Source organism: Aptenodytes forsteri, unplaced genomic scaffold, assembly GCF_000699145.1.
Source record: "Aptenodytes forsteri isolate BGI_AS27 unplaced genomic scaffold, ASM69914v1 Scaffold7, whole genome shotgun sequence".
Taxonomy (NCBI): domain Eukaryota; kingdom Metazoa; phylum Chordata; class Aves; order Sphenisciformes; family Spheniscidae; genus Aptenodytes; species Aptenodytes forsteri.
This window is the reverse complement of record NW_008795919.1, coordinates 2626118-2652946: the sequence shown is the minus strand read 5'-3', so window position 1 is coordinate 2652946 and position 26829 is coordinate 2626118. Positions and strand designations below refer to the sequence as shown.

Genomic DNA, 26829 nt, shown 5'->3' with positions numbered 1-26829 from the left:
GGGAAGGTGACATTTTTTTGACCCACGTGTTTACCTAGGACACATGCCAGAACGTTACTGCTGATGCCGGGTACTCAAAATCCCATTCTTAAGGCCACAGCAGGTCTATATTGATGTGAAAGCGAGGAGGTACCTTCTGGTTCCGCAAAGCCATTCCTCCAACCAGCTCAAAGTATTTTGTAGAAATATTTCTTATAACGTAAAAGTTTATTAATAACTCATAGATGGCACCCTTCCCACTCAGTCTGCCAGGTCATGACTTCAGATTGCAGAGGCAGAACCAAGTAAAGGCAAAAGAAGTTACATTATGCTTTATTGAAACCATGCTGTAGTAAAGAACTAAGGTTTGTCCAGGAAATGCTTTATTTATTGCTTCCTAATCGTAACTATTTCACTCAGGGGAAAGTGTTAGGGGTGGGCAATGAGCAATCTAACACTAGATGGGTTAGATTTATTTCCTCCTTCATGTCACACCTGGTTAGTTTTCCTCTCTAAGTGCAGGAAACACACCACTCAACCCAAACTTCCTCTTACAGTTAAAAAAGCATACATATACAGCCTCATGCCAGAACACCAGCGGACAGTTTGCTCACAAGACTCTTACACATTTCTACTGGTAAAGTCTTACCGGTATTTGCTGGATTTCTCCTGTATTGGTGATGATCTGCTGCATGACTTGCATGGTCTGCCCAGTTCCACTCTGAGCCTGCTGGGTCTGTCCTTGCGGCTGGGCCTGCACTATCTGTACCTGCTGGCCTTCTCCAACCTGCATCGTCACGGGGGTGCTCTGCGTTCAAAACAGGAATAAGGACCGAGCAAGGACTGAACACAGGTGAAACAGCCACAAGATAGTAATTGACAGACTGCTTCCTAGGCCCGCTGTTACTTGTTGATGCTTAAATCACCATGAAGGGAACCCAGGACCTCGACAACCCTTGTTACTAAGGTATCTGAACACCTGGTCATGACCAGAAAACACATTTCTATATTGCCATTGCCTGTTCTGAGCAGTGAGAACAGGATACTACGATACATTACACACGGGCGAGTTGAGGGTTTCACTGGCTCCACTGAACTGCAAAGCCCCTGAACGCTGCTCACCGCTCACCTGCCCTTGCTGAGGCTGGGCGATGATGATCTGTCCTGGCTGGATAGTAGTTGTAGACGTGGTGGTCTGTTGTCCTTGCTGCTGCCCCTGAACCTGCACTGCAGCAGGCTGCTGAGCAAGTGTGAAATAATACTGTACAGGCTCAGCTGGGGTCACAGCCTGACGCACCTCTTCCTGCAGCACAGGTAAAAGACAGGTAAACGGGGAGGGAACAGATCAGCATCCAAACACCCCGAGCACAGCTGAAACATCCCCCCCCATAAGCATGCTCCATGGGAAAGTATCTTTAATACCTTGTTCATAACAGTTTAACTAAGTAAATCTGAAGCGATAAATCAAAACGGGTTTCCTCATTTATTCAGCTATATGGAAATCAAAAACATTTCCAATACCCTGTGTATAATAATGTAGTCACCGATCTTATTATGAGAAGCAAATGAGTAAAATTACCATAGCTGAAATCCACGCAACTCCTCATCAGTAAATTCCATCACTGCCTGTTATCTTAACACAGAATGAATTGCAAATGCACCAGGAAAACTTACAAAGCCTCATCTGTCAACAAAACCCTCTTAGCCTACGTGCCCAACACAAATCTCAATCTAGCTCCAATGTTAAACCCCTGGGAATAAAAGTCACAGACTTGATGTATATTGTTGTGCCTTTATTTATTTAATTCCAGTTTTTCCAGAATTATAACAATTTCATCTGGTACCGTGGCTTAACAGCCTGATTCTGCTGGTAGCAGGAATATCTCAACAGTGTGAAGAAACAAAAGGCTCTGCTCTAGCTCACTGTCAGAAGCACAGGCTGTAATACTGCTGTTTTGTTTTATCTAAGCATGTCTTTAGGAGAGAAAAGCCCCTTATGATTAATGATATTTTAGGCAAAGAACTAGATTTTCAGAGATTACGTTAAGTGGCAAGCCGTTAACACTCAAGAATCAAAATTCTTAAGCTCCCCAGAGGAGCAGTTGGATCTTGCACCTTACGGAAGATGCAGCTCACCAGATGTTCACTCCATGGCAGAAGGCGTAAACAATCCTCTCCCAGCCACCTCGAGTTCACAGCTGAGAGTGTAGGATGTTTACACGTGCTACAACATGGTAGATTCTCACTTACACAAGTCTGCTTGACTCCCCTGCATTAAATGAGGCTCGCTCATGGACTACCTTCAGTGCATCCAACTGAACAGGAGAAGAAAAATTCACATCAAACAAGATCAATGTATGTTGTCTAGATGGGCATCAGGCTGGAGTAAGAGAGCCCCTTCGCTCAGATGCTAGCCTCACAGAGGGACAGCAACTAAAGACGAGACTTACTATTGGGAGGTTTCTCAGTAACCCACCAGAAAATCACCCCGCAAAGATTAAGCTGTTCACAGTTGGCTGTAATCAAGAAGCGACTTCCAAGCCTGGCTCTCAGAGCAAACATTAGCACTATCCCACAGTGCTGCAAACCGCTGCAATCAAATACCTACAATACTTCCTACACATGGTAGTTCACCGATTATTCCTACTCAGTTCATCAAATCCTTTGGAGGAGGGATTAATAACAAATTTAAAATATATATTCAACAGGACATAGAATCACAGAACCACACACATAGAAGAGCTGTGGCTGTTTCTGTAAAGCCCAGTCCTTAGATATGTTATTTCTAGAGCACTCCAATCCTCAATTCCTAGCCGAATCCTGAAACAATTAAGGCAACTGAGTACTTCTGTAAGTATCTATTCCAGGTTAAGTTGCATTTGCTACAGGCAAAAATGGCTTTAAATCCAAATCTGCTTGAACTAGGTTATATCACATCGTTTGCCATCTTTTATTTTCAAGCCATAGCTTTAGTTACCAGAGCAACATAACAGTCACGGTTTCATTCCCAGCTCTTCCACGTAACCAACACTAACTTGTCAAACAGTCTTTTCCGTGGTGGAGATAAAATACAGATTGTACCCCCAGCCAAAAAGTGCAGGCTGTCAGCCTACAGGCAGCCACTTTTCAACACTGTTGAATCAAAGGAGTGTTTTCCACTGCAAAGTCCTAACCTACATTCTTATCGGGCAGCTATTTCTCCATTAAACTTCTCTTGCCATAAGAAGTATTTCTAGTGATTCAGCAGTGTTCACAGGCAGTGGATATATCGGTGAGAGACAGATCTCTAAAGCCTACTTCAAACCAAAACCGACAGGGTTTCACTGCTGATGCTGTGCAATCCAAAAGACACAGCTCTGGTGTGATGCATCAAGACACATTAACCTAGCAACCCATATGCATCTAACACACTATTAAAATGCTTCAGGCATTCATTTGATTATAGAACTTGAATGTTCTGTAATCAAAACATTCTGATGTGAATCAAAAGGCTCCAGCAAGGAAAAGATATGGGCGATGTTCTCCCTCCCAAACATGGAGTGTCTAAAAATAGCACCACAAAGTAGAATAACTGAATGAGGCACCTAAAAGAAAAATAACTGAACTTGTAAATGCCAGAATTAACCTGCGTTACTTCAGGCTGCAGCCAACTCGTTTCAGCTTATCAAGCTGAACAAACCGAAATGTCGGTTTTCCTTCCCACAGTTAAGCAAAGCATCGAGAGCGGCTGTGCAGGCTGCTGCTCTGGCTTTTTATTTAACACTGAACTAATGATCTTTGGATAAATCATCTCTGCTGCACTGCTGCAGGGATAAAGCAGGGAACTCAGTGAAGGAATGGAAGGAGCTGTGCCACGCTCCCACAAGTGACGCTCACCATGTGTACAGAACACAGAGTTCCCAGCACACCTGTAACGAAGCCCTGGGATGCTGCTAATTTTAACCATAGCTGACTGCAGCAGTAGGATGGACTCTCCTGCATATATTGTGACAAGGAAAGGTATTTTCCTCATTTACTAGAAAGTCACGCTGCTTCTGGAAATCAGAATGCGAGGTTAAACTCAACTCAGGACATCATCAGAAAGGATGAAGCGTGTATTTCCTCCCTTTGGCCATCACTTCAGTAGCACCACGAGGACTTGAAGACAAAAAGTCAAGTCCAAAAAGACAATGGAACCGCTGGTCTCTACACTCAAAGCAGGTATCTTTTTGCATGTTACCCAGATTTATACTGGAATACAAAAAACAAAGTCAAAGAAAAACTTCCAAGTAAAACACCTGCCAGAAGGATGTTTTGAAGTATGCCAGCCTCTCCAGCAGCACTCACTAGAGAAGCTGTTTTAAGGACCACCTTGGATTTTTTCAAAGGCTAACACACTGCAAACCTTCAAAAGTATCAGAAAACCAGTTGAAGGAATAGCTATAAGTTGTTATAAACTACTGAAATTTACTGTTCAGAGAAGAAATTGCTCCAGTTGAGTCATGGGCAACGATTCCAGGAGTTGCTGAACAAGGTGCAGCACTGTCCGAGTGGAGCTGTTCCCTAGCAGAGGTGTACTGATGGTAGCCCAGCCATTTTACCTACCAGGCAACTCGTAACAAAGAGAGATAAGCAATTACTGAACTGGTGAACTTTTAGCAGCAAAACACCTTTTAGGTGAAGGAGATAAATTAGTCTACCAGGAGCTGAATCTGTTTCTTCGTGCATTTGAAGCTGCAAGACTGAGCTTCAACCCCACCTCACTGCATTTTCAGCACCGTCTCAAACATGGAGGGAAACAAGTGCCTTGTAAAACACAAGCCTGTTAAGTTTCAAAGATCTTGTGCTCAGATGACCGCAGCAGCCTGCTGCTGTAAACATCCGACTGAAAGCTCCTTCTAACACCTTACAGCTTCCAGTCAAGGATGTTTACAGTAGCAATGACTGCCCCAAAGGATGCAGGGGGTGGTACTTCTAAGCAAAGAAGCCTGTTTCTCCCTTTACAAGTCAAAGGATGCAGACTCAGCACACTTTTTAAAGTTAAATTTTTAATGTGGGTGACATTTGGTATCAGACCTATTTAGTCATGTATTTGTCACTTAGGTAAATCCCCAAGTCAGACTTCTGTAAGTCTCCACTCAAGCTCTATTTCCATAAAAAAAATTAAGAACCTGAAAACTACTGTAAATAAACATGAGAGAGAGAGAGGCACAAACCTCATGTTTAAATCTGATTCTGTATTGCTTTATCAACTCTCTCTTAATTAGCGACTGAAATCACACCAAGGAAAGGACAGACAATAAGGCAATCATTTTTATGTCTCACCTGCCGCTTTGGAGGCTTCAGTTCATCTCTTGGAACAATATCAATAAGAAAGTCAAACTGATCAAACTTTGTAATTGCCATGGCAATGTCATTCCTCTACAACACAAAAAGAGAAAACCATTCTTCAGCTTTAGAAGTCTGTTTTGTCACCGGATAAATAAAGTTAGAGCTTTTTAATCGAGTCAAGGGAGAGTATCTTCTCCAGATCCCAAGCGGTCAAGCCAGGTGGCGAGAACTGTTTCAGTACCAACAACAACGTCTCGTGCTGAGTGACGCCTCCAAGATGCGCAGTAAGAAGGTGCTTATCAAACTTGGGCTTTTACAGTCATCTACTCACCAACCAGGCCTAATTAGGCTCTCCACAATGGTACCGCTGTAATTCACTACAGAGGGCTCATGACAATGACCATAAGCCTTTTAGCACATTTAAAAAAAAAAAAAAAAGGAATTCTTCTTCTAAAAAAAAAAAAACCAACCAACCATTAAAAATCCCAAAGATATCTGAAAAGAAGCTTTGCAGAAAGACCAGGATGACTGCTCCATGTATTAGTAGCAACATATGCGGAATCTGCGAGTTGGGGATGGGTTTAAAAAAAAAAAAAGGAAAAAGAAAAAGTAAAGTATCACAGGATCTTATTTAGGGCAGGGGAATCCCAAGAGATGTTGAGAGAACAAGCTTCAGCATGTGGAAGGGCAAAATGGTTAAAAGAAAGCATGAAGATTAAAACATATACTCAGCAAACTGGCCAAACATGTGTCAGAAAAAGGATGTGCAAGAGCCAACGAGCTTCTATGAAAAACTGGCAAGGTAAGTATCTTCTCAGAACGGCTTATAACTTTACTTTTATACCTTGCCTGAAAAAGAAATCCAAAGAACAGCATTAGGCCAAAGCATTAAAGACCTGAATAAAGAATTACCCAGCAGTAAGTCATCACTTAAGCAAATACATTTAAGATCTGAAACAACCCGAAGATAAACAAAGTTGAATTTCTTAAAGAAAATAAAATGTACTCTGAAGTTTTAAAATTCTTGCAAGCCATCTTAAAAAGTAGGGCTAATTCAAGAAGCTATTAAAAGTCTCATTCTCATTAGCTGAAGATAAATTTGTAAAACATATATATGAACAAGATTTGAGACAAAGATGCCTACGCTGCCTAACGAGTAGGTAAAATTTAAAAGACTATCAATTCTCTCATTTCAGGCTAGTTGACATTTCTAAACCTTATGCTGTCTTAGCATTTAATTGCCAAACAATGATCACGTAGAAAGCACAAGAGAGACATTTCTTTTGTTCTGCAGGCAGCGTGTATTATAAAAGTATCTTCACCAGGAAGAAAACCTTTACTGAACAGATGTATCTCATATTTCATTCTCCATGCTGAGGATTGGGTTCAATCCAATTTCCTCAGGAATAGACTTCCATAACTCAGACCTCTCCACTCAAAATTTTCTTCCCAAATACTTGATAAGCAGAGACTGCATTTCTCCAGCTGCACTGTCCATGCAGAGAGCAGCTGCTCCAGGATGGCAGCTGCTGTGGAATGCAAGGCAGTCAGAAATAAAACCTGAGTCAATTCAAGGTCTTATACATTAGGATCAGGATTTAAGTATGATTCTCAAATAAACGGATCCATCCAAGCTTGAAAACTGTTAACAGGACATGCCTGAGTCAGCACTTGTGCTTATGAAGCATCTTGTTCATGGTATGTACATCAAATACATCCTTCCCACGGTAACTGCATTAAAACCTGGGTTAAGCAAGTAGCATTAGCCCAACTTAGTGGCGACTGAGTGGCTGGATGCCCATTCAATAGAACAGCTTTGGACTGAAATCAGACAAGTCTCCTTGCCAGTACAGCAATCTCTGCACCAGGGTACAGGAGAGCTGACACGGTCCTAAATATCACAATCTCTCACCTCTGATCTGAGGGCCCGAACTGATGGTTATCATAGTTTCAAGTAGTTCTGGTCAAGACTAAAAGTGAATGCCAATTCCCCCCCCCCCCCCAAAAAAAAGACCCTAAAGAGTTACAGTTTACTCTTGAATCACTAAAAAATTACTATTATCGAGGGCCTCTCAATCCAGAAGAAACAGTCATCTGTTCTGGAGGAGGGTATTTTTGTTTTCATCTCTACACATTTATTGACACAAACTAACATCTACAAGCTTACATTAGAACTACTACTGAAAACCAAATCAGCTAGAAGTTCAACAGCTACAGCTATCCTGAGTCATTATAGCAGGTCACAATTAGCTGCAGCTTTAGTTTTGGGGGGTTTTTTTTGCTGTTTGTTTTTTTTTTTTTTTTAAACAAATTAAGAAAAAAGCATTTCAGTTGCACAGTTATACTGCGCACTGTGCTTTGTACACAGGTTTGTAGCGATAACCACAGGTACTAAAGTTACTGTCTACAAAACATGCCTCATATTATGGAAACAAAGAGTTGGAAACAGCTTACGAAGCAGCTGAAGGCTAGGTAGGAGCAGCTCCGTTACCTGCAGAGTCCTGCGCTTGTTATCTTCTGTGTGTATCCATGCTCGCAAAGTCAATTCTGTTATGAATATCTGAGCTGCCTTGGCGAACAACACGGGAGCTTCTGCACTAATCATCTGCAATTAAATTTACAATTTTTATTTATTTATTTATTTATTTTAAAGTTTACCATTAGTATTCTATTACTGCAGAGTGGTAGCCAGAGTAACTTTATCGGGCTAGTCAAATCTGAATGGTTGCATTGTTTAACAGTGAAGTTGGGGGAATTTCCACATCAGAATATCTATGGATCTGACAGTCCAAAGAGGTACCAGCCTCAAGTTAAACTCAGTGTTAAGAGTGCTGGGCATCTAAAATTTGTCTCGAAAGTCTGTTTCCTCCATGACCAGTCAGATGTCCGCTCCATATTGTGCTGGATTATGGTGGGCCAGCAAATGGCATCCGTGCACATTCACCTAGAGGGTATCAACCGGCAGCTTCTCCTGGCAGTGCCTTGGCACGTGCATAAACGATTTGGAAACTGAAAAGGACACGTTGAGGGCTCACTTTAAAACCTAGACCTTACTTTACAGTTATAACATTTATATAATTTGAAATGAATGCTGAAATTGCAAAGGAGGTTTGGAGGCCTGAGTAAAGACTCTGCCTCACCAAATTCCTTTTCCTTAAAAAGTACGTAGCTCAAGTTTTACTCAAATTAAGCAGTTTCATTACTAGCTGTCTTGGCATTAATGCTTACTCCCTAGTACAGTCTTCTTGTTAAATAATGTTCCAGGCAGGCCAGAGACTTCCCCCTGCCCTGCCCTAAAATCTCATCCCTTCATCATCAAAAATTTGGCACTCATCTGGTTCAGACACTGAACTGGGACCTCAGAGGCCTGGGTTCATTCCCCTTCCAGGCTGAATGAATAGCTCCCTTGTATAGGAAGACAACACACACCTTTTTCAGGATCTCATTTGAATGTTAAAGGTTGTCCTAACACAAGGATGGTGTCACATTGAGAAAAACAGGAAGAAAGTGCAAACCATTCTCTTTTCTCTTAGGAGTTAAGTGTCCGACAGTTTTCCAACTTAAAAAACAGGGAGGACTGGAGCAGCGCAAGAGTCAAACCCTGCAGGTGATTCCTTTCTCCTTCCTTTTATGTCAGCAAGTTTTCATCAGTCAATTCATGTGTTATCGTCATCAGTCACACGTCAAGGGTTCAGCTCAAATACCAGTATCAAACCCATGTTATCCACCTAAAATATTACCTATTTTTTCCATAAAACTTGAAACAGCATAGCACACATTTAAGTGATATCACTCTTCATACGAAACACCCTATAGCTTTGCGAAAGGAAGAGTCGAGAGAAACAAGGAGGAAACATGAAAAAAGACAGTTAAGCACTAGAAAAAACAGGAAATACACAGAATTATACAGCAGACTGGTATTTACCAGAAGAAAGCAAAACTGCAAAAGTCTTCAGCAAAGATCCCAAATGATTTTGCTTTCCCAGCTCAGCATAATTATACAAGGCCAGCTAATATTGCATTTAAGGCAACTGTTAAAATGTGCTTTAAAAATAGTAATAAATAATGATAATAAGAAGTAATGAATTGCAAGGAGTTATAGCCACAATAATCACTAATACTTAAGAAAAAAACCCCATGAGTGTACCTTCACATCTTCATCTAGTTTCATTATCTTCTTAATACGAGCCAGAGGGAGTTCTTGAACTCTGAAGTCTTTCTGCAGAGAGATTCACATTTGAGAGACTCTTTACTTATACTTAACTGAAAACAAAGGTAAGATAAGAAATGTTAAAACAAGTCTGTATTGTCTAGAACTAAACTGGCTAAAATTACATTTATAAAAATAACTTATTTTCTTTGGGGTATGGCAGCTTCTTCTCGGGCCCGAGAATTCTCATCTGCTTTTCTGTATTTTATACTGATAAAATTCTACTTAAATCTTCTGCCAGACACTTGTATCTACTATTTCACCTTAAAGTTGAAGTCATTCTGCAGAAGAGAATGTTTCTAATGTTACACATTTCTGCATCTATTTATATTTGAAGCCACTAATTCAATTAGGTGTCTCGAGACCCAGAAACCATTGGAATTTACAAAAAGTCACAAGAGAAAGTAAAGGCAAACAAGAGCTATGTGGGGCCACAGGATGAAATCTTCTTTGCTTTATTTGTACCTCCCTGTTGCCCAATACCAATTTTGGTGTTAAAATCCTTGCAAGAATCTTGTTCAAAAAATTTCCTCTATTCCTGTTTTTAGATGGATTTCTCGCTATTTTCCAGCAAAGAGAACTGCTGACTCAAAATGGTGTAATGACGGTTTAGGAGACAGAGAGCGAGCGCTGTCATTGTACTGACTCATCCTGCTGTTTGCATGTACCCGACGGGAGCAGCAGCAGAGACACCACCAAGCCGCTATCTGCACGAGGGGAGGCACTAACGTGTCCCTTGGAGAGATCCTCTCCGCAGAGAGCTCTCGGGGTTAGGGAAACTGCGGAGCTTCACTACAAACAGCGGTCTCCCTTCTCTGAAGATAGAAAGAGGAATTAAAAAAAAAAAAAAAAAAAAAAAAAAAAAAAAAAAAAAGAAAAAGAAAGAGTCCACAGCGTGTTGCTACCAGGAGCCTCTTAAAAAGGGAGAAAGGCTGAGGCTCCGTACCATCGCACCAGGAATGCAGAATCCCTACCCACAAAGGGCTTCTAAAAAAACATCTTCCCTTCTTAACAAAAATGTCATTGAAAATAAAAGGAAACTCATTTCTCTAGGGAAGAAGGCACTGCAAGACGTGTTAGTGAAACAAAAGAGGGAAAAAAAAGCTGAAAATGCTGTTTTCTATTGAAGCAAAATATGGAGGTTGTGCGTGGTCCAGCCAGCGCTCCAGCGGGGGCATTTTATTTAATTTATATATATTTATATATATTATTTTATATGCGCATATATTAAAAAAGCATTCTGTGCCCTCATTCTGGAAACGTGAATGTCGTGCTCCTGGTACTCCCAGTAATATACTGCAAATCAGAACTAATTTGGTGTGTGGGGGTGTCCTTGCAAGGAGTGCCGAGGGCCGTTGCATCCCGCTGATGAATGCGGCATTTTGGGCAATGGGAGAAGAGGGCAGCCAGTGCTGGGACCTGTGCTGGAACACACTATGTGCTCAGGGCGGCATCGATGTGCGCCCACCCCCCCCCCCCCCCCCCGCCATATAAACAAGTTAAGAAGTTGCTAGGGCATGGAAAAATATCCCAAAGGTTTTTTTGAGTTGGTTTTTTTGGTGGTTGTTTTCTGGTTTTGGGGTTTTTTTTGTTTGTTTGTTTAAAAGCTTGTTCCTTTTTAAAGAGCCTCGTGAGCTTTGAGCAAGCCTCAAAGAAAGACGAGGATAAAATTCCCAATTTGTGAAACTCTTAACAGTCTTTTAAGTATATTAACTTCTATGAACAGCAGAACTGCAGGTAGACATGCATAGCTACAATGCTATTAAAATCTTTAGAGAAGAGACAGTGGGAGAAATTAGAAAAAAATGAAAGCTCCTTTATTCCTTTAAGGCAGACAGGCAAACATCACATAAATCAAAATTAATACGCAAGTACCATGGTGAAGGGAAGCATGACCACTACTGGCTACTACCCAGCAGAACAAACTTTAGACACCAATTCTTCATCTTTTCTTTTTTCCAAATTAGGTCTCACTGTTTTCACAGGCCTCTTCTAACTCACTGTGGAGCTGAAATGCAAGTTTCAGCCTAGTCCTCTTTCCCATTTCTCCAAGACTAGGCTACAGTCCTTTCTGTTATACGGGGCAGAGAACAGGGAGCTCTGGTTTGTTCTTCTAAAGTAGCTCCCTTGTTTTTTTCCCCTGAATTTTAGCTACTGGTGGCACGTGGCAAACACACAAAACCAGGCAAAAATAGCCCCGAAAAGCAGGCAACCAAAGCAGGCTTTCCGTCAAACAGCTGCTCTGACCTCTGCTATGCAGTACACGCAGATGAGCTTTAAAGTTTACTTACGTCCACATCCATGGAAGCACTTTCAGTAAGATGCACAACAAATTTCAGGATTTGACTGTGCAGGGGACAACTGCATAGGAATGTTTTGCAATTATGCCTTTTCCTTTCCTACTCCCCTTCACTGTCCTCAGTTAAATTTTCAATGACTTACTGGCTTGCAATGCAATAAATAGATTCATACGACAGTTAAAAATTAAGCTGCCCATACTTGATAAGCTGCAGAATAAACCCCTTTCATGTGGGGATGAAGACAAACTACAGCTCTTGAACACAAGAATTCACTGCGCTGGAAGAGGAAAGTAATTAATTCTGGTTATGCATACAAATTTCTACATCTGTTTCTTTAATCAACTATCTGCACACAGGCTGAAAAAAGCTTATCTTCATACTACTGGATTGGGGTTTTCACTTTGAACAGCCCGTCTTTGACTGGAGTTCTTTTGTTTTCAGTTACATTAAAAGCACAGGAATGTGCTTTCAGGACCACTGTATCACAGTAATCTATCAATCTCTCTTGAAAAGTCATTTTTATTATATGCCCTTGTTCTCAGGCACATCTCTTTTGGGGATGGAAAAAAATAGAAGCTACTTAGTCCGATTCTTATTCTCAGTCTATGCATGATTCTTTTAATCAAATGTCTTTAAATTAATAAAGTATGTGATAACGATGCACTTGGCATTCAAGTGATTTTCCAAACTTCAGGCTTGTCAAAGGAGATGGTTCTGAAAGAGGGCATAATAGTTCTATACAAAAGCCTAAACCCAAAAATTCATTCACAAAATTGTAACTGTCTGCCAAAAGCCAGGTGTTTGAATTTATGACGGGGGGGAGAAAGACGGAGACTCACACTTTGGACAGTAGCATCTCCCAGGGTGTACTGATGTGGCCTGTCCTTTGGCGTGGATAAGGGTTCCCTCACATGCTGGTCACACATTTTATGTTACAGAATTCGAACAGTAGCTAAACAGTCCATGAAGTACAACGTGAGGTATACTCTCAAATCCCTCAGTCTTCTGTGAGCTGAAACAGCTTACGGCAGCTACATTTATACCTGTAGTTATTTTAGAATCACTTCCCTTTCCCCCCCAAACAGAAGATAATTCCTCTGCAATTCTCTAGAAAGCAGCCACAGTCATCATTTAGCCTGTTAAAAGAACCTTTGAATCAACTTTGTCTTCTTGTTTAGTCCAGAAAGAGCTGAAGGTACGACTATTACATCTCATTATGCTATGAATCAGCTGTATTCAGTTTATATCTCAAGTTCTGGCAGTTGTAGCCAATAGTCACAAGCCTGGCTGGCTGATTATTTATCAGCTCTTTAGGCCACCTTGCAGTGTGTAAATAGCCAACTCTGCTGGATCCTATAAGCAGCAGGAATATGTTCAAGCTGAGGTTCATCCTGCTGCCAGACATTACCAGGCACTTTTCACTGTCAGTTCTTCAGAAATAACACAACCAGTGAGGACACTCACCACCGTGAGGTTGCGTATCTCCTCCATGACTCGTGGCCAGAAGGACTGGAGGCTTTGCTGGGCATCGCTATTGCTAGCTGTGCCAAAGCCACCATCCGTGGACATTCTGGTAGCTGGGAGAAACAAAAACGAGCGTTAGCAATGAGGGAGGGAGGCAGGCAGGAGTCAAAGGCTCCCAGAGATTCCCTACAAGTCCCAGGACTACAGGAAGAGGCCAGCCTGGCTAATCACTCTGGAAAACTGTCAAAATAAGATATGCCGGTCCAGGTCTCACAGCAACAATGTACAGATACTCACAGCCTCTAGGACTGTTTTTTTTAAATTTTATGTATTTTTCCCAAAGACTGAAAAAGAACATTTGGGGGGGGGAAGGGGGAAAGGAACCGAAAGCAAAAATAGTCTCCTTATCCCTATTAGAGCTCTGCCTTTTCACAAGGAATTACAAAACATAACTGATGCCCAGTCACAGTTCACACTCCAGTGTGCGCCTATTATAAAATCATTTTTTCTCTTGCTTGTTACAGCCAACAAGAGTGCAGGATATGGCAGCAACCCCCCCAAGTTGAAATCAGAATGTCAATGTCAGCCCATTATTATTTCTAGAAAGAGTAATGAAACAATTGCTTCCGTGCCTATTTGAAAGGTGTCAATTTTTGTGGCTTTACACCATTTTTAAAATACCTCTTCTCCTTGGGTTATTGCTTCCGTGCCTATTTGAAAGGTGTCAGTTTTTGTGACTTTACACCATTTTTAAAATACTTCTCCTTGGGTATAATCAACAGGAGAAATTAACAGTCTGTATAATGCAGAGTGTTAAAAGGCAAAAATAGTCTCCTTATCCCTATTAGAGCTCTGCCTTTTCACAAGGAATTACAAAACATATGTGATTCCCAGTCACAGTTCACACTCCAGTGTGCGCCTATTATAAAATCATTTTTTCTCTTTTGTTACAGCCAACAAGAGTGCAGGATATGGCAGCAACCCCCCCAAGTTGAAATCAGAATGTCAATGTCAGCCATTATTATTTTAACAGTCTGTATAATGCAGAATGTTAAAAGCACAAAGTGAGATTTAAAATTCAAATCTTTTAATTGAAACAATTTTTAAAAAGCCCCATGCCTGTCATTTAGTGTTCTGCAACTGCAGGATGTAAGCAAGCCTGGCTATTATTAAATTGATACTGGACATTGCCTGTGCATTCATTAAGACTTGTATCTTTGCAAATGGCTTTATTTACAGTATGTACCAGTAGTCATCAGGAACTTCTGTGGAGAGAACAAAGGGACAATAACTGGGTTCAGACTTTCCCCTATAACCATGCTGCGCTGCAGTGAAGATGGTGAAGAGGTCAGGACACACAGCATCGATCCACCTTGTCCTCGGGTGACCGAGACAGTGCCAGCCCGTGCAGCACTGTCCAGGCACACTTCACATTCCAGCTGAGACAATTCTTTTCCCCCCATAAAATGCTAGATCAAGTCCTGCCTTTTTGATGAGGAACTCTGAAGACAGCTCTAGTGAATATTAAAATGAAGTCAGATGCACAACTCGGGATTCTCTTGGAACACCATGACCAGCCTTGCCGGCTTCCTTTGTGCGACAGGAGCACCTGGCTCCAGCAGGATTCCCAACAGGGATTGCAGCCTGGAAGGACGAGGGAGACGTGCCAAAAGCACAGGCGCACGTAGGACCTGCCGAGACACAACCCAGCAGGACGGGACTCGGTGCTTCCCATGCACCGAAAGCATCTTGGTGAATGCCAAAGAGTCACCGCTCGCTTCTCAAGTGAGCAAAGCAGAGGATGCCAGCGAGTTACTGACGTTAAATGCTCTCAGGGTCACCCAGAGCAGCTTTAAAGTTTCCATGAATGACACGCACTCACCATGTACAAACAATAAGTCTCTGTGCCTCTTAACTTACAGCAAGAGAGAAAGGGTGTTACATTTTCTATAGGGAAAGATCTCAAGGTACACAGAGATATCTGTGTGTTGCCATGTAATGGAAAAAGACACAAGAGCAGATTTAGCTCTGACAAACACTCACAATCCCCGTTTGCTTTTGATCCACCGTGTAAAGGTTTATTTCAGTCCCTCCTCAAGCCGAAGGGAAGCACGGTAGCACTGTACAACACACCAAAATACTGATGGGAGGCAGCGGCCAATTGCCAATAATTTCAAAATCTACTATTCCAAAGCAACGACGATCCATAAAATCTTATTAACAGATCAAAGAGATGAGTGTCAGACAATTAGTTTGTTACCTCCTGCAGCCTACACTTTCCAAGGCAGACTCTGTGAACAGTCGCGTTTTGCTTTCAACAACCTGAGAAGGGGACACAGGAGGCGTGGGAAGAGCCGAAGGGGATTTTGACAGGGGATGACAAAGCGGAGGTCAGAAGATCATATTTTCAGTCTCAAAGCAAGAGTTCAAGACAGAAAGAACTCCAGGTAAGGAACCTATGGAAATAAGCGACTGACAAGTTACTTGATGACTCTTCAACAACTATTTGCATTATAATACTATCTGCCTGCAAACTAAGATATTTCAAGTATTTATAAGAAAATACAGAGAGATGAATATTCTAACGAGTCTTAAATTGGCATTTGATTCTTCCCCCCCTTGATCTGCATTGTCGACTGTAGACAAAAAATAGTTTAGACACATAAATAAAAGCTAATCCTTGAAATCTGCCCTGTACTGGCAATATTTCAACACTAACACTAAACGGGGTCTTTTCTGCAACTGGAGACGCAACTCACCTTGAAGACAAGCCAAATCACTTTTCAAGGCTTTATTTAAAAATACAAATTACTTGCATTCAACCCACTTAAATGCTGTACTGGAATATAATGCTCCACATAACCCTGAGAAACAACAGGTTAAAGAAAAAAAAAGCTAAAGGAGCAAAGAGGAAGAAAATTCCACCACCACCGCTCTACGCCCTACCGCACGCGAAAGTAAGTTTCTTGCATTAAATATAAGCCTCTGTGGTATTCATCCAAATTTCAGGAAGAGCTAGAAATGGTTTACTCCAGTCATCTATAATTTAAAAAGTCCTGTTGATGAATACAAAAAAATTCCTATCTTCAAGATGAAGATAGGACTGATTTCAGAATGCAAAATGAACAGCCTGACACTCGACCCAAGGGACAATTGCTACTTTAAGTGACTGTTTAGGATAATTGTTAGGAAATTGAGTAAGAGTAGAAACAAGAGTCACCAATAGGCCGATTTTCTGAAAAACTTATAGAATGAAATCACTATAAACTCCAAAATAAAAGCCTAAGCAGGTTAAAACTCCTCAGAACATTACTACAGTAATTTCTTCCCATTAAAATATAGATACATAAGCAGCGTTGAAGGTGCTTGCAAGCATTAGAGGAGGATTGTAAGGAAGAGAGAAAAACCCAAACTGTCACGCAAACCTACAGCGTTGGCTCGGTGAGACAAACTTTACTAATGGAACCATTCCTGCGCAATTAGGTAAGTTCCTTCACCCAAGGGGAAGCTGTGTTCTCTTCTTTTAAGAATGCCTCATACCAGGATTAGTGCCAACCAAAAAAAAACACAACCCAACAAAAACCAAAAACCAACCAACAAAAAACCCCAAAGCACACAAGGGAAGATAAGCCCACCAAAGCTAACAGGGAGGCAGTTCCTCTGATTTCACAGTATCAGGGTCTAAACCTGTTTGTCTTTTTTGATATGCAGTTTGCAGGGACATTTTAAAGCTTCATTATACCTCATCTTTCCTCCTCTAAAGATTTCCTCCACAACCCCATGCAGAAGGGGAGAGGTGCTCCGAGGATCCCTGTGCTCCCCGTATTGCACTCACGTAACGCAGGGTACGGTCTCTCAGAAGTTTTAAGAGCAAACTGGCTACTCCGACACCATCTTGTTGCTGAATAATAGAAGTTAAACTCCATCTCCCATGTCACCTGGTTGCCACAAAGCCTGACCGCAAACCAGAGAGAACTTGCCAATTCCAGCAACGCCGCGTCTCCATACAGAAGCTGGGCGAGTACCTTGCAAGCTTGACACGCTTCTGCTCTGCACAACACCTACTTAACAAAAGCCGTCATCTCACTGGTGTGCCTGACGCGGCATCAAAGCAAACAGGGGTGCTATGCTGACCTCGGATTAGCTGAACTACCAGCGTGAGTCCCAGGAGCCTGCAACCTAAAAACCAGGCTACGCAGAGATGCTATTCAGAGATGCTCTTGCAGAAGAATCTAGATGAGGAGGTTCACGCACACAAAACACACTTAACTCACAACATGGACACATGACTGAATTAGATACAAGCAAGCAAACACCCACACACCACACACATCCCCCCAAATAAAACCACACACAGCAAGAAATAAGGGTGTAAGAACAAGAGAGACTGGGATACACCTGCTTCACAACAGCCAATCCAGTCCACACAGCCTGGAATATGCTCCATGAAGGCAAACATTTTGTTTCCAGGCTAAGGGAAAAAGAAACTGAAGGCCAAAAAGCTGAGGCCTACGCATAAAATGCCTGGAGGTGATTACAGAGCAGATTAGCAAGCACATCTCGAGAACCACAACATCAACACTTTGCAATTAGAGCTTTTCTGCTCACTGGAGCAGAACACCTTTTACAAACATTAAACTTAGAAAATCCTGTGGCAGCTGACAAACGCTTAAGAGCTTCACTTCATAGGAGCACAAAGCAAGCACGAAGACACCTCTAGTGTCTGTGGTTGGGGTTTTTTTTGTTGCTTGTTTGTTTTTGTGGGTTGTTTTTTTAAACAGATGCTAGTTTGTGCTCTTTCTTTAATGCCGTGGGAGGGGGGAAGCAGTCAAATGAAGCTGTCTCACCCTGGATGCCTACAATCTGCGCGCTTGAGGAAGAACCTGCTATTGAAAACAAGCTACAGCATAATCACAAATAAAACCAAGATCTCTGATCTTGCAATTCCACCTGGAGCAGGCACCCAGAGCTCTTCAGCTGGAAAACGAATGGCCAGGAACAGCCCACCAGACCCAGCAGAGCAGCAGCTGCCAGCCACGGCCACAGGACATTCCCGGGCATCGCTGGTGCCGCTCGCCAAGTGAGCTTGGGAACAACCTCCCCGGACAGCGAGGGTCGTGTCACAGCTTCTAGCCTGCCTACTTTTAAGTTACTCCAAAGCTGGTCTTCACTAAGAAGTCAGCCGAAGTCAGCTGGGTGGAGAGCAGATCTAAATGAAATTTATCCAAATATCTGAAGGGATATGCAAACGGCGAATGCCAAAGGAAGCGCTGAAAAGCCTCGAGGCTCTCGATGAAGGAGGCATTAACTCAGCAACATCATGAAGTACCACAGAACCTGGTGGTATCAGAAATGTCAGGTTCTTTGCATGTTGTACAGTCACATTCCCATGACTTACGTTATGAGAAAGAGCCCGTTTTACACAGCATTGTATTACATGGCAGTAGAAGCATATTCCATCCAAACGTCTTAAAAAGACAGCTAAATCCGAAGTAAGAGGGAGGCTAAAAAGAAATTAAACAGAAGCTCAGGCAAACGTTTTGCCTCAACATCCTTTGTTTATAGCTACAAATAAGGACAACGCACAAATATTTCTGAAAACTGCCACTGCAAGAACCAAATTCCCCCTGCCAGATGCCACCACCATACAAATACAGATTTAACACCTCCACATCGACAGTGTTTAGAAGACACCCCCCCCCCCCCCCTTCTTAAGATGCTGTTGGTTTTACAACATACATTATCCCACAAAACCCGCAAGTTAATTATTAGGAAGTAGTGTAACAGAACAGGAGAAAACAAGCAATGCAGTTCCTTTTATTTTTTTCTTAAAAAAAAAAAAAGAAATACACCATCTTTACTAGCAAAGAATAAAAACCAATGCCACAGCACCTAGCAAAAACTCTGGAAGTCTGAAGAATTAAAAAGAGATCCACAGAGCTGAAAAGTGAATATTTAGAATAAATACTAATCCCGGCATTCTGTGATAGTTCCAGTCTGATGCACTAACTCTCAAGACTGTAGTGTTCTGTTTTGGGAGCCTGTCCTTTGATTTAAAAGTAAAATGTGCGGAGCCACACTTGCATATCTAAAGAATGAGCTCTGTGTAGCAATAAGCACCAGACACCTGATCCTGCCAGAATCAGCAGGAACAATCTAGCAACCAAGAACTAGTTTCACAAGAGGAATAAATATGGTTTTATATGAATTTGTAACACATTTCTTTAAATGCGAGCAAAGGAGGAGCCTTCGATGTATGAGAGGAAGCCACATACCAGCACCCTTTGCAAGACGCTGCTCTCATTACTTCAATTAGAGCAGTCTGCAGTACTGTCTTGAGGGAGCGGCAGAATATCAAATGCAGAACATACACCGAGTTTGAAATGGACTGCGACAGCAATCTTTGGCCTCAGCAGCAATCGCAATGGTTGAAGCCGTACTGAAAGGCTGTCTCTGTGCTGCAGATCAACGGCACCTCCTTTGCATGACATTATGCCCTATGCTACCTTATTTTAAAACAAACCTTTGAGAAGTCATGTTAATGGTCTAAAATTGCTTCCAGAGACGTCATGCCTCGATTCACTGTACATTTTCTCTGCTTCCAGATCTACTCAAGTCAACACAGGTATTTTCAGCTGAGTCTCCTTTCATGAAATAAAATCAAATTTGTTTCAATTACAGTTCCAAACTACATGTTGGCTAGGTGAAGGCCAAGCAGCGCAAGCGCACAGCACGGCTGGAAATACAAAGGTGCCAGAACCACAGCCAAGAATTACTTTTACTTGCTTTGGGGGGTGGCAGTGGTGGTGTAAAAATAGTTCTTAATTGTGTTTGAGATCAATGGTTTCTTCTTCTACCTTAATATTCAGGCCTTGCCCGCTCAATTATGTAAATTTTTTAAGCCAATAATGCAATTCAGAAACTTGAGTCATGTTGGCAGCAGAGCTGGCACTGCAAACAGACAGATATTTCTTCCAAACCAGTGCCATGGACTTTGTGTTGTATGCGTTTTCTGCACCTGCTGTTCATCACAGCTCTAGCTTTGATCAGGAAAGCGGTAAGAGCTATTCAGACTTGCCAAGGGAACTCACCTGACTTCCGAGACAGCAACAAGAGAGCACGCGAAGGTGGTCTCCACATGGCAACCGGGAACACAATCTTCGGTGGGCACACAACTAGCGTATCATCCTCTGCAGAAGGTTTCCTAGCTATGAAACGAGGCACCCCAGTTACAAGTCCCACCAAAACTGTACACAAACCCTGTCTCCATGGCACATTTCTGGACCGATGAAGAATCAGTAGCTGCCACCAGTGGCAAGAGCTGAACAAGTCTGAAATAATGCTACAGAGGTCTAAAAAAATAAGATGCTGCCACAGCGTGGCACAAAGCACCGTGGCAGACCGAAGAACCACTAAGAAGATTTGTGCCTGGCCCCGCTGAAGCAAAAGGAAAGAGACAAGCCGTAGCACGCAAGGATCCGGGGTTACGACACACGAGCCTTTGGCTCTTGATGTTTTCTTCTCATGGAATCATTCAGTGAATGGGAATGGGGCTTGGAAAGACCCAGGCTGGCATGTGCTGCTGTCTCTACATGTGCCAAACGCCTTCCGAAAGGAGGAGTCGCTTCAATGCACACATCCCATTGAGACTCATTTCCACTTTTGGTATTTCAATGAGACAGCACAGACAAGGCTTTGCCTATAAAACATTGCCCGAACAAGCGCCGGGGGGAGGAGGGAGAACACCACATTTAAAGAGATTTATACAATGTTTTTTTTGGACACAAGATCAGCTTTGAACAAAACCCCATACTCCACATCATAATAAAAAGGAAGCAGGAACACTTCAAAGATGAAACATAATTGACTATATAATCCATAGCACTACATATACAGCGCAATTATTTCAGCACATCACAGCAGTAATGATGCTGTTATCAAAGCATAAAAACTTCTATCATTATGTACAGGCAACAAATTATGAATAAAGTTATAGCTAAACTATAGGCCAAAATAAGAAGTCTTAGACTTTAAGCTTAATACAAAAGTTATTTATCCAAAAGATACGGGAACTCTCTTCAATTTCTATAAAATAGCGCTATAAAATCTAAGGCAGCCTTTCAGGTAGGGGCAAAAGGTGATGATCACAAACTTAGGAAAGTCTGAAGTTCTGCTCTTGATGAAAACATAACCTTTCAACTTTTTAAAAACAATTTCAAGAGGCTTTCACAGTAAAACCAATATAATTCAAAACACAAGCGCGTCCTTCCAATGTGCTATTATAAGAAACTTTTGCAATTCCTCAATTTTATTTTTATCCGTTCCCTCCTGCGGTATTACATACACACAATCCTCTAAGCATGTACCTGGCACCATAATGGTTGATTTCAGCTGATGGGAGAATCATTCTAGGCTGTTGCATAAGGTGCGTATTTGCAGATTTCTCTTGTCCGATAAAATTAAAATTGAATGTAATGGGCTAGTTAAATGCTGCACTAAATTACCTCCGGAGGATATCGAGTACTTACTGCTAAAGGTTTTTAAGAGAAGGTTGCAAAACGGTGTTTAAGTTGAGTTGATCTTGCTTTGGGGCAGAAAAACCAAACAAGATGACCTCTTCAGGTGCCTTCTAGCCCTTTTTTCTATGAAAATTTAGCAGTAGATTATTCTATCTTCAAAGCACTGTTTGAACATTAGCCCCCTAATACCTCTAATGCATTACTTCTGTTTTCATTCATGCCAGGTACAGCATTTGATTTAAGCCCAAATCAGCCGCCAAGTCAGAGAGAGGGATCTGGGTTACCGCTTCCAACAACAGACAACTCGTTAAACCAGCGAAGTTTGGTTTCAGCAGCTAGCAGGGCCAAATCTGCTTTGCACCACTCCCATTGCTGATCCGCTCCTAGGAGCGTTGCAATCAATGTTTTGCTGGATCACACACACAGGCATGCCTCTTACTCTCCCCCTCTCCACCCCAGTACCTACAGCAGGAATTCTGTTCCTCCCTTCTCCCATCCCCGGACACTCGGCAGCTGGGTTTCGGCACGCTGGGGTAAGAGCTGCCTCTCCACTACCCACTCAACAGGGAGAGAGCGCAAGCAGCAGAGCTGATCCCGGCTCCTCTGGAGGGGAGGTGGCAGGGCCAGAGTAACCACCCCGACTTCATTCATGCAAAGCAGAAATTGGCCCGATAACCTTCCCGATACTGAGTTTATTATGAAATACAGCCCTGATCTTGCAGGGAGCTGCATAAAACTCCAAGCAAGCCAGTACCTTTCACTGGGCACTGAGCTGGGAATGGCCTCGCAGGAAGGCATGTGCCACGTGCCCGGCAGGAACGAGAACCGAGTCTCCAAAGCGGCTTCAGTTGCACAGGACAAGAGAATATCCTACAGCACAGACAATGCACAGCAAAGGCATTTTACTGAACGCGCACACAAGCACCCAGAGAAACCGTGTGGAGTTTCATACCTTAATACAGAAGACAGCATGACTTAGCAGTTAAAGGCAATTGTTAGTGCAGACAATAGTACGCTGCAGTCTCAGGCAGGCGATTGTCAGTTGGCTTTACTCCTTCAGGAGAAAAAAAATCAGGAATAATGCCTACTTTTACAGAAGCATTGAGTTTCTGTACCTAACAGCACTGTTAGGAGTTCTCTGTCCAGTAGCAGTCCACATCAGTTTGTGCACAGAAAGACTGAAGATACACGTGGACGATATTTAATGCCAGGCAGGGTTTTGGGAGCGCACATAAATACACTAGAGGCTGGCATCAGAAACCCACCAGAAGCACAGCACGGCACCAGAAACCACGCTACAGAATAGAGAACCGACCTCCCCACAGTGCGGCACCAAGTCAAAAATGAGGCTGCAAATATTAGAACACCACAAAAAAAAGTAGCACAGGGCTAGTTTTTTTAAAAAGGTAAAGCAAATGAAATAGTCTGAATTGTTGTTTGTACCAATTATTTTACTTTCCTTTCTTCTTTGAATGAATGAGCACAAGGGTCCCACTTGGTATTTGGTGTTTCAACAGTTAAACATTATTAAATAGTGGCTCTTTGCAGTGCAATTTTGGCAGGCAAGCACACAGAGCAAGAAGTAGAGGAAGAAAATTCCCAGACAAATAACAACAAGTGTCTAAGATGAATCGTGCTGCCTCTCCAGCTCCTAAATTAAACACCCAGCAGAAATGGAAAAGCTCTTTTAAGTAAAGTGTGTTCAAGTTAGTCAAGTCTACTTCACACGATAAAACAGTTGGCACATACCAAAACAATACTGCATATTGTGTACCTCGCCTTACAAACTTTGATCTCAACCAACCTAGCCCAACATTGATGTTATGAACTGCACCTTTATAAATTTAAAAGAAATACATGCCACACACCTCACAACGTATTTCCCAGTCCTGCCATACATGCATTTTACTCGCTTCCCTTTAACAGTAGCCTTCATGAGGATAACAAGAGAAGAAGTGATACCAAACTCACCTTAACAAATTTACACGGTCTCAGTCTTGAATAGTTGTGTGCTTGCACTTTTATAGAAAGGAGAAAAAAAAAAAAAATCTAGTGAGAAACATTAAGGCGGTGCCTCGCTCTCAGAGGCAGGAGGCATCTCACCCAGACTCATACCATATGGGAATGAAATTTCACAACTGTAGTGACATCAGGTACTCACAAAACAAAAGTACTTGTCACGTACCCTGAATGTATACAATACACGCAGCATGTGGCATATTAATAAAGTCAAAGCTGAACTCGGACAAAAATATTTTCAGGGCCACAGGCACTATTTTGGCATCACCAAGCAGCAGCGTTAGCCAAGTGATAGGCTTCATTTATTCAGAAAGTGCTTCAAATATTTCAAAACCCAATGACAGTTTTCAGCTTTGGTGGTATCTATTTGGTATCTATCAACACCCAGGCACCCATCGCGGAGACCACCTCGGACTGCCATCCCCAACAGCTCACAAAAGCAAGAGCGGCAGTGCCAGAGGGGTCTGACCAGCACTTGGGTTGGTTTGCCCTTTTCTTTTATTTTGTGTTTTAGGCAGCAGAAGTTCCAATCATGCAACATACACGTTTACTGCCCTGGAGCACAAGTGAAACGCCTGTTAAGACAGTAGGGATTAAACACACAGTCAGCCTGGGGAATTTTTTTTTTTTTTTAAATGTTAGTCCTTGATATTTTGAATTATTTATAAATAATTTTGCATTAAATTAAGAGTTTCTATATAAGAAGTCCTATGAGTGCCCTCACATTTTCTCATCCTTCTGATAGCCACACAGTTTAACTGGCTGAAGAAGCTAAATTGGGCGCTCGCTATTAACCTCCTGGTTACACCGGGACCCAGGCAGCAGCCGGAGCAGCCAGCCGTCATACGATCCTGCGCTCACACACAGACGCTGCAGCGCATTTAGGGCAAAGTTAAGGCCGCATTAAAATGAAAGCATAAGCGTCGCGTGTTTCTTTGCTCTTCTGCTGCATTTTTAGGCTCAACCACCACCGTGCTGCTAGAGGGGAAGAGGGAAAGACAGAAAGAATGATTCAAACCACAGGAGGACAGCAGCAGATACAACCTAGAAAACGGTGAATGACAAATACGAGTTATTCACGAGAACTTGTGATGGTTTTAAAGCCGAGTGAAGGGCTGTACCAGCCTCTAACTGGGCATGTCTTCTGCAAACTTTGTTATTCCAGGTAGAAAAGTGAAATAAACGTACTGCTTTTGGGGGGCTGCAGGGTTTTCTCTAGGGACTATTCTAATATTCAATGTTCCTATTACTTTCTTTACTTGCTTTTAAAAGTTAAATTATCAAATAGCATCTTGCAAAAGTTAAAAATAATTCTTTTCATAGGAACAACCATAAGCCTTTTGCCTCCCGAGATCAGCAGATCTTACTTAAATGAAGTACAACCTGTACTGCTCAACAGGCAGACAGGATGGTCTAATCAGGCCTTTCTCTTTTTTTTTTTTTTTTTATTTTTAAGAAATGGTCCTGTATTATAAACATGCAAATCTATACTCTTCTGGGTCACCTTCAGTGAATGAGAAAAGACAACTGAAAGTGACCCATTTTGAATTACCAGGAAGTGACCAAATAGCAGAGCAAGTTATAAACAGACAACGGAAGAAAATCCCCCCAGTGAGATCTCAGCATGTAGAAAACCTTAAGTTTTTGAGAACTTCCTGGAACTCCTGGGAAGCTTTGGCAGGCATCCTGAAGTTTGATCTTGCTGTCAGTGCCCCTTGTAACAGTTGCTACGTTTTTTGACCCTCTGAAACGTAAGGTAAATGGTCTTCTTCATCAAAACATAATAATTAAAGAATTTAAATTAACAACCATACAAATTTAATTCACTTACAACATGGGCAGACTGCTAAGCCCTGAAATTAAGAACCCGCTTCATGTGCCCACACTATTAAAATACAGATGTCACGCTACATTATATAAATGCAAGATACTAGTCCGATTAAAAAAAAAAAAATAATCAAAACCAAACCCAAACACACTGGCTTGAAAGGTGACCTCCTGCGGGCATCCACCACCCTCACAGCGAGGCACACACGCATCCTCCTCCCCCCCGCCACCGAGGTGCTCAACCCAGGGACAGCGATTTTCCACAATAAACTTGTCCTTTAAACCTTCACTACTTGCAGTGCCAGTTAAGTCAGTACAAGAAAGACGCGTGGAAAAGTCCCTTAAAGAAAAATATGAGCCTGTTTTCTGAGCCTGCGTTTCCAGCAGGTAAAACTACCTGAGGGGAGCTTTGGGGCACAGAGGACACAACTAATTTCACTGAGCAGCGTAAAATGGGACCCAAGGACCTTCCTATCCCTTATGGTGCTGCAAGAAGAAGTCAGGAACTGGTATAATGTGTTAATAAATCCCTTTACAGCGCTACCAAAAGGTTTAGGTTCTTCCTGCTGCTCTTGACCTAGAAAGATCAAGCAGCACCTATTCTTACGCAGCTACAACCTCTTGCAAGCTTAAGCAATGAAATATGATAAACATTGGGCGTAACGAAGACCTCTGCAGGATTTCTTATTTCATCTTACAGTAGCTGCAGATTCCCTCGCCTTCTGCCACCCCTCAAAAGCACGTAGCAGCTGGATGCATCCTAATTTCAAGGTAAAAAAAAAAAAAAAATCTTAAAATGTCTCATTTTTGCTTAAAGATGCTACCAATGACCTTCACACTCACGGTAAATCCCCCGATTCTGGCCGACAGCCTGCTACAGAAGTTACTGCTATTCCACTAACATAGTGGAGCAGCCACCATTATTAATAGATGACTTATGGTGACGTTTCTCATTCTGCCCCCTTCTCGGATTGAAACTAGTATGACATGCCAGACACCACGGAAAGTTGAATAAGCTTTGCCTGAGACAAGGTGATGCTATTCACCAGTCTTAATTTAAATTAAAATACCCAAAATAATACTCGAAGGCTGTAACAATTCAAAGACCATTCAGGTTGAAGTTCAACCCCAAGACACAGTCCTTTGTTAGCAGCCGACACCAACGCGCAGATCAGGTTCACGTGCCAGGGCCCACTTTTCT

General features: G+C 42.2%; 1 protein-coding gene across 4 annotated transcripts in view; it reads right to left on the bottom strand.

The window, feature by feature from the left end:
- Positions 1 to 13376, bottom strand: part of NFYC (nuclear transcription factor Y subunit gamma) — an 18826-nt gene extending 5450 nt beyond the window's left edge. For 3 of the 4 annotated variants that reach the window (XM_009284760.2, XM_009284762.2, XM_009284763.2), the window contains exons 1-6: positions 13264 to 13376; positions 9437 to 9508; positions 7781 to 7894; positions 5284 to 5379; positions 1109 to 1282; positions 629 to 787 (exon numbers count right to left, since the gene is read on the bottom strand). In XM_009284760.2, coding sequence (XP_009283035.1) covers positions 629 to 787; positions 1109 to 1282; positions 5284 to 5379; positions 7781 to 7894; positions 9437 to 9508; positions 13264 to 13368 — 720 coding nt within the window. In that variant the 5' untranslated portion in view covers positions 13369 to 13376. Of the gene's footprint in view, positions 1 to 628; positions 788 to 1108; positions 1283 to 5283; positions 5380 to 7780; positions 7895 to 9436; positions 9509 to 11790; positions 11861 to 13263 lie in introns of all 4 variants that reach the window. The other variant, XM_009284761.2, reaches the window with a different exon arrangement.
- Positions 13377 to 26829: the final 13453 nt, after the last annotated feature.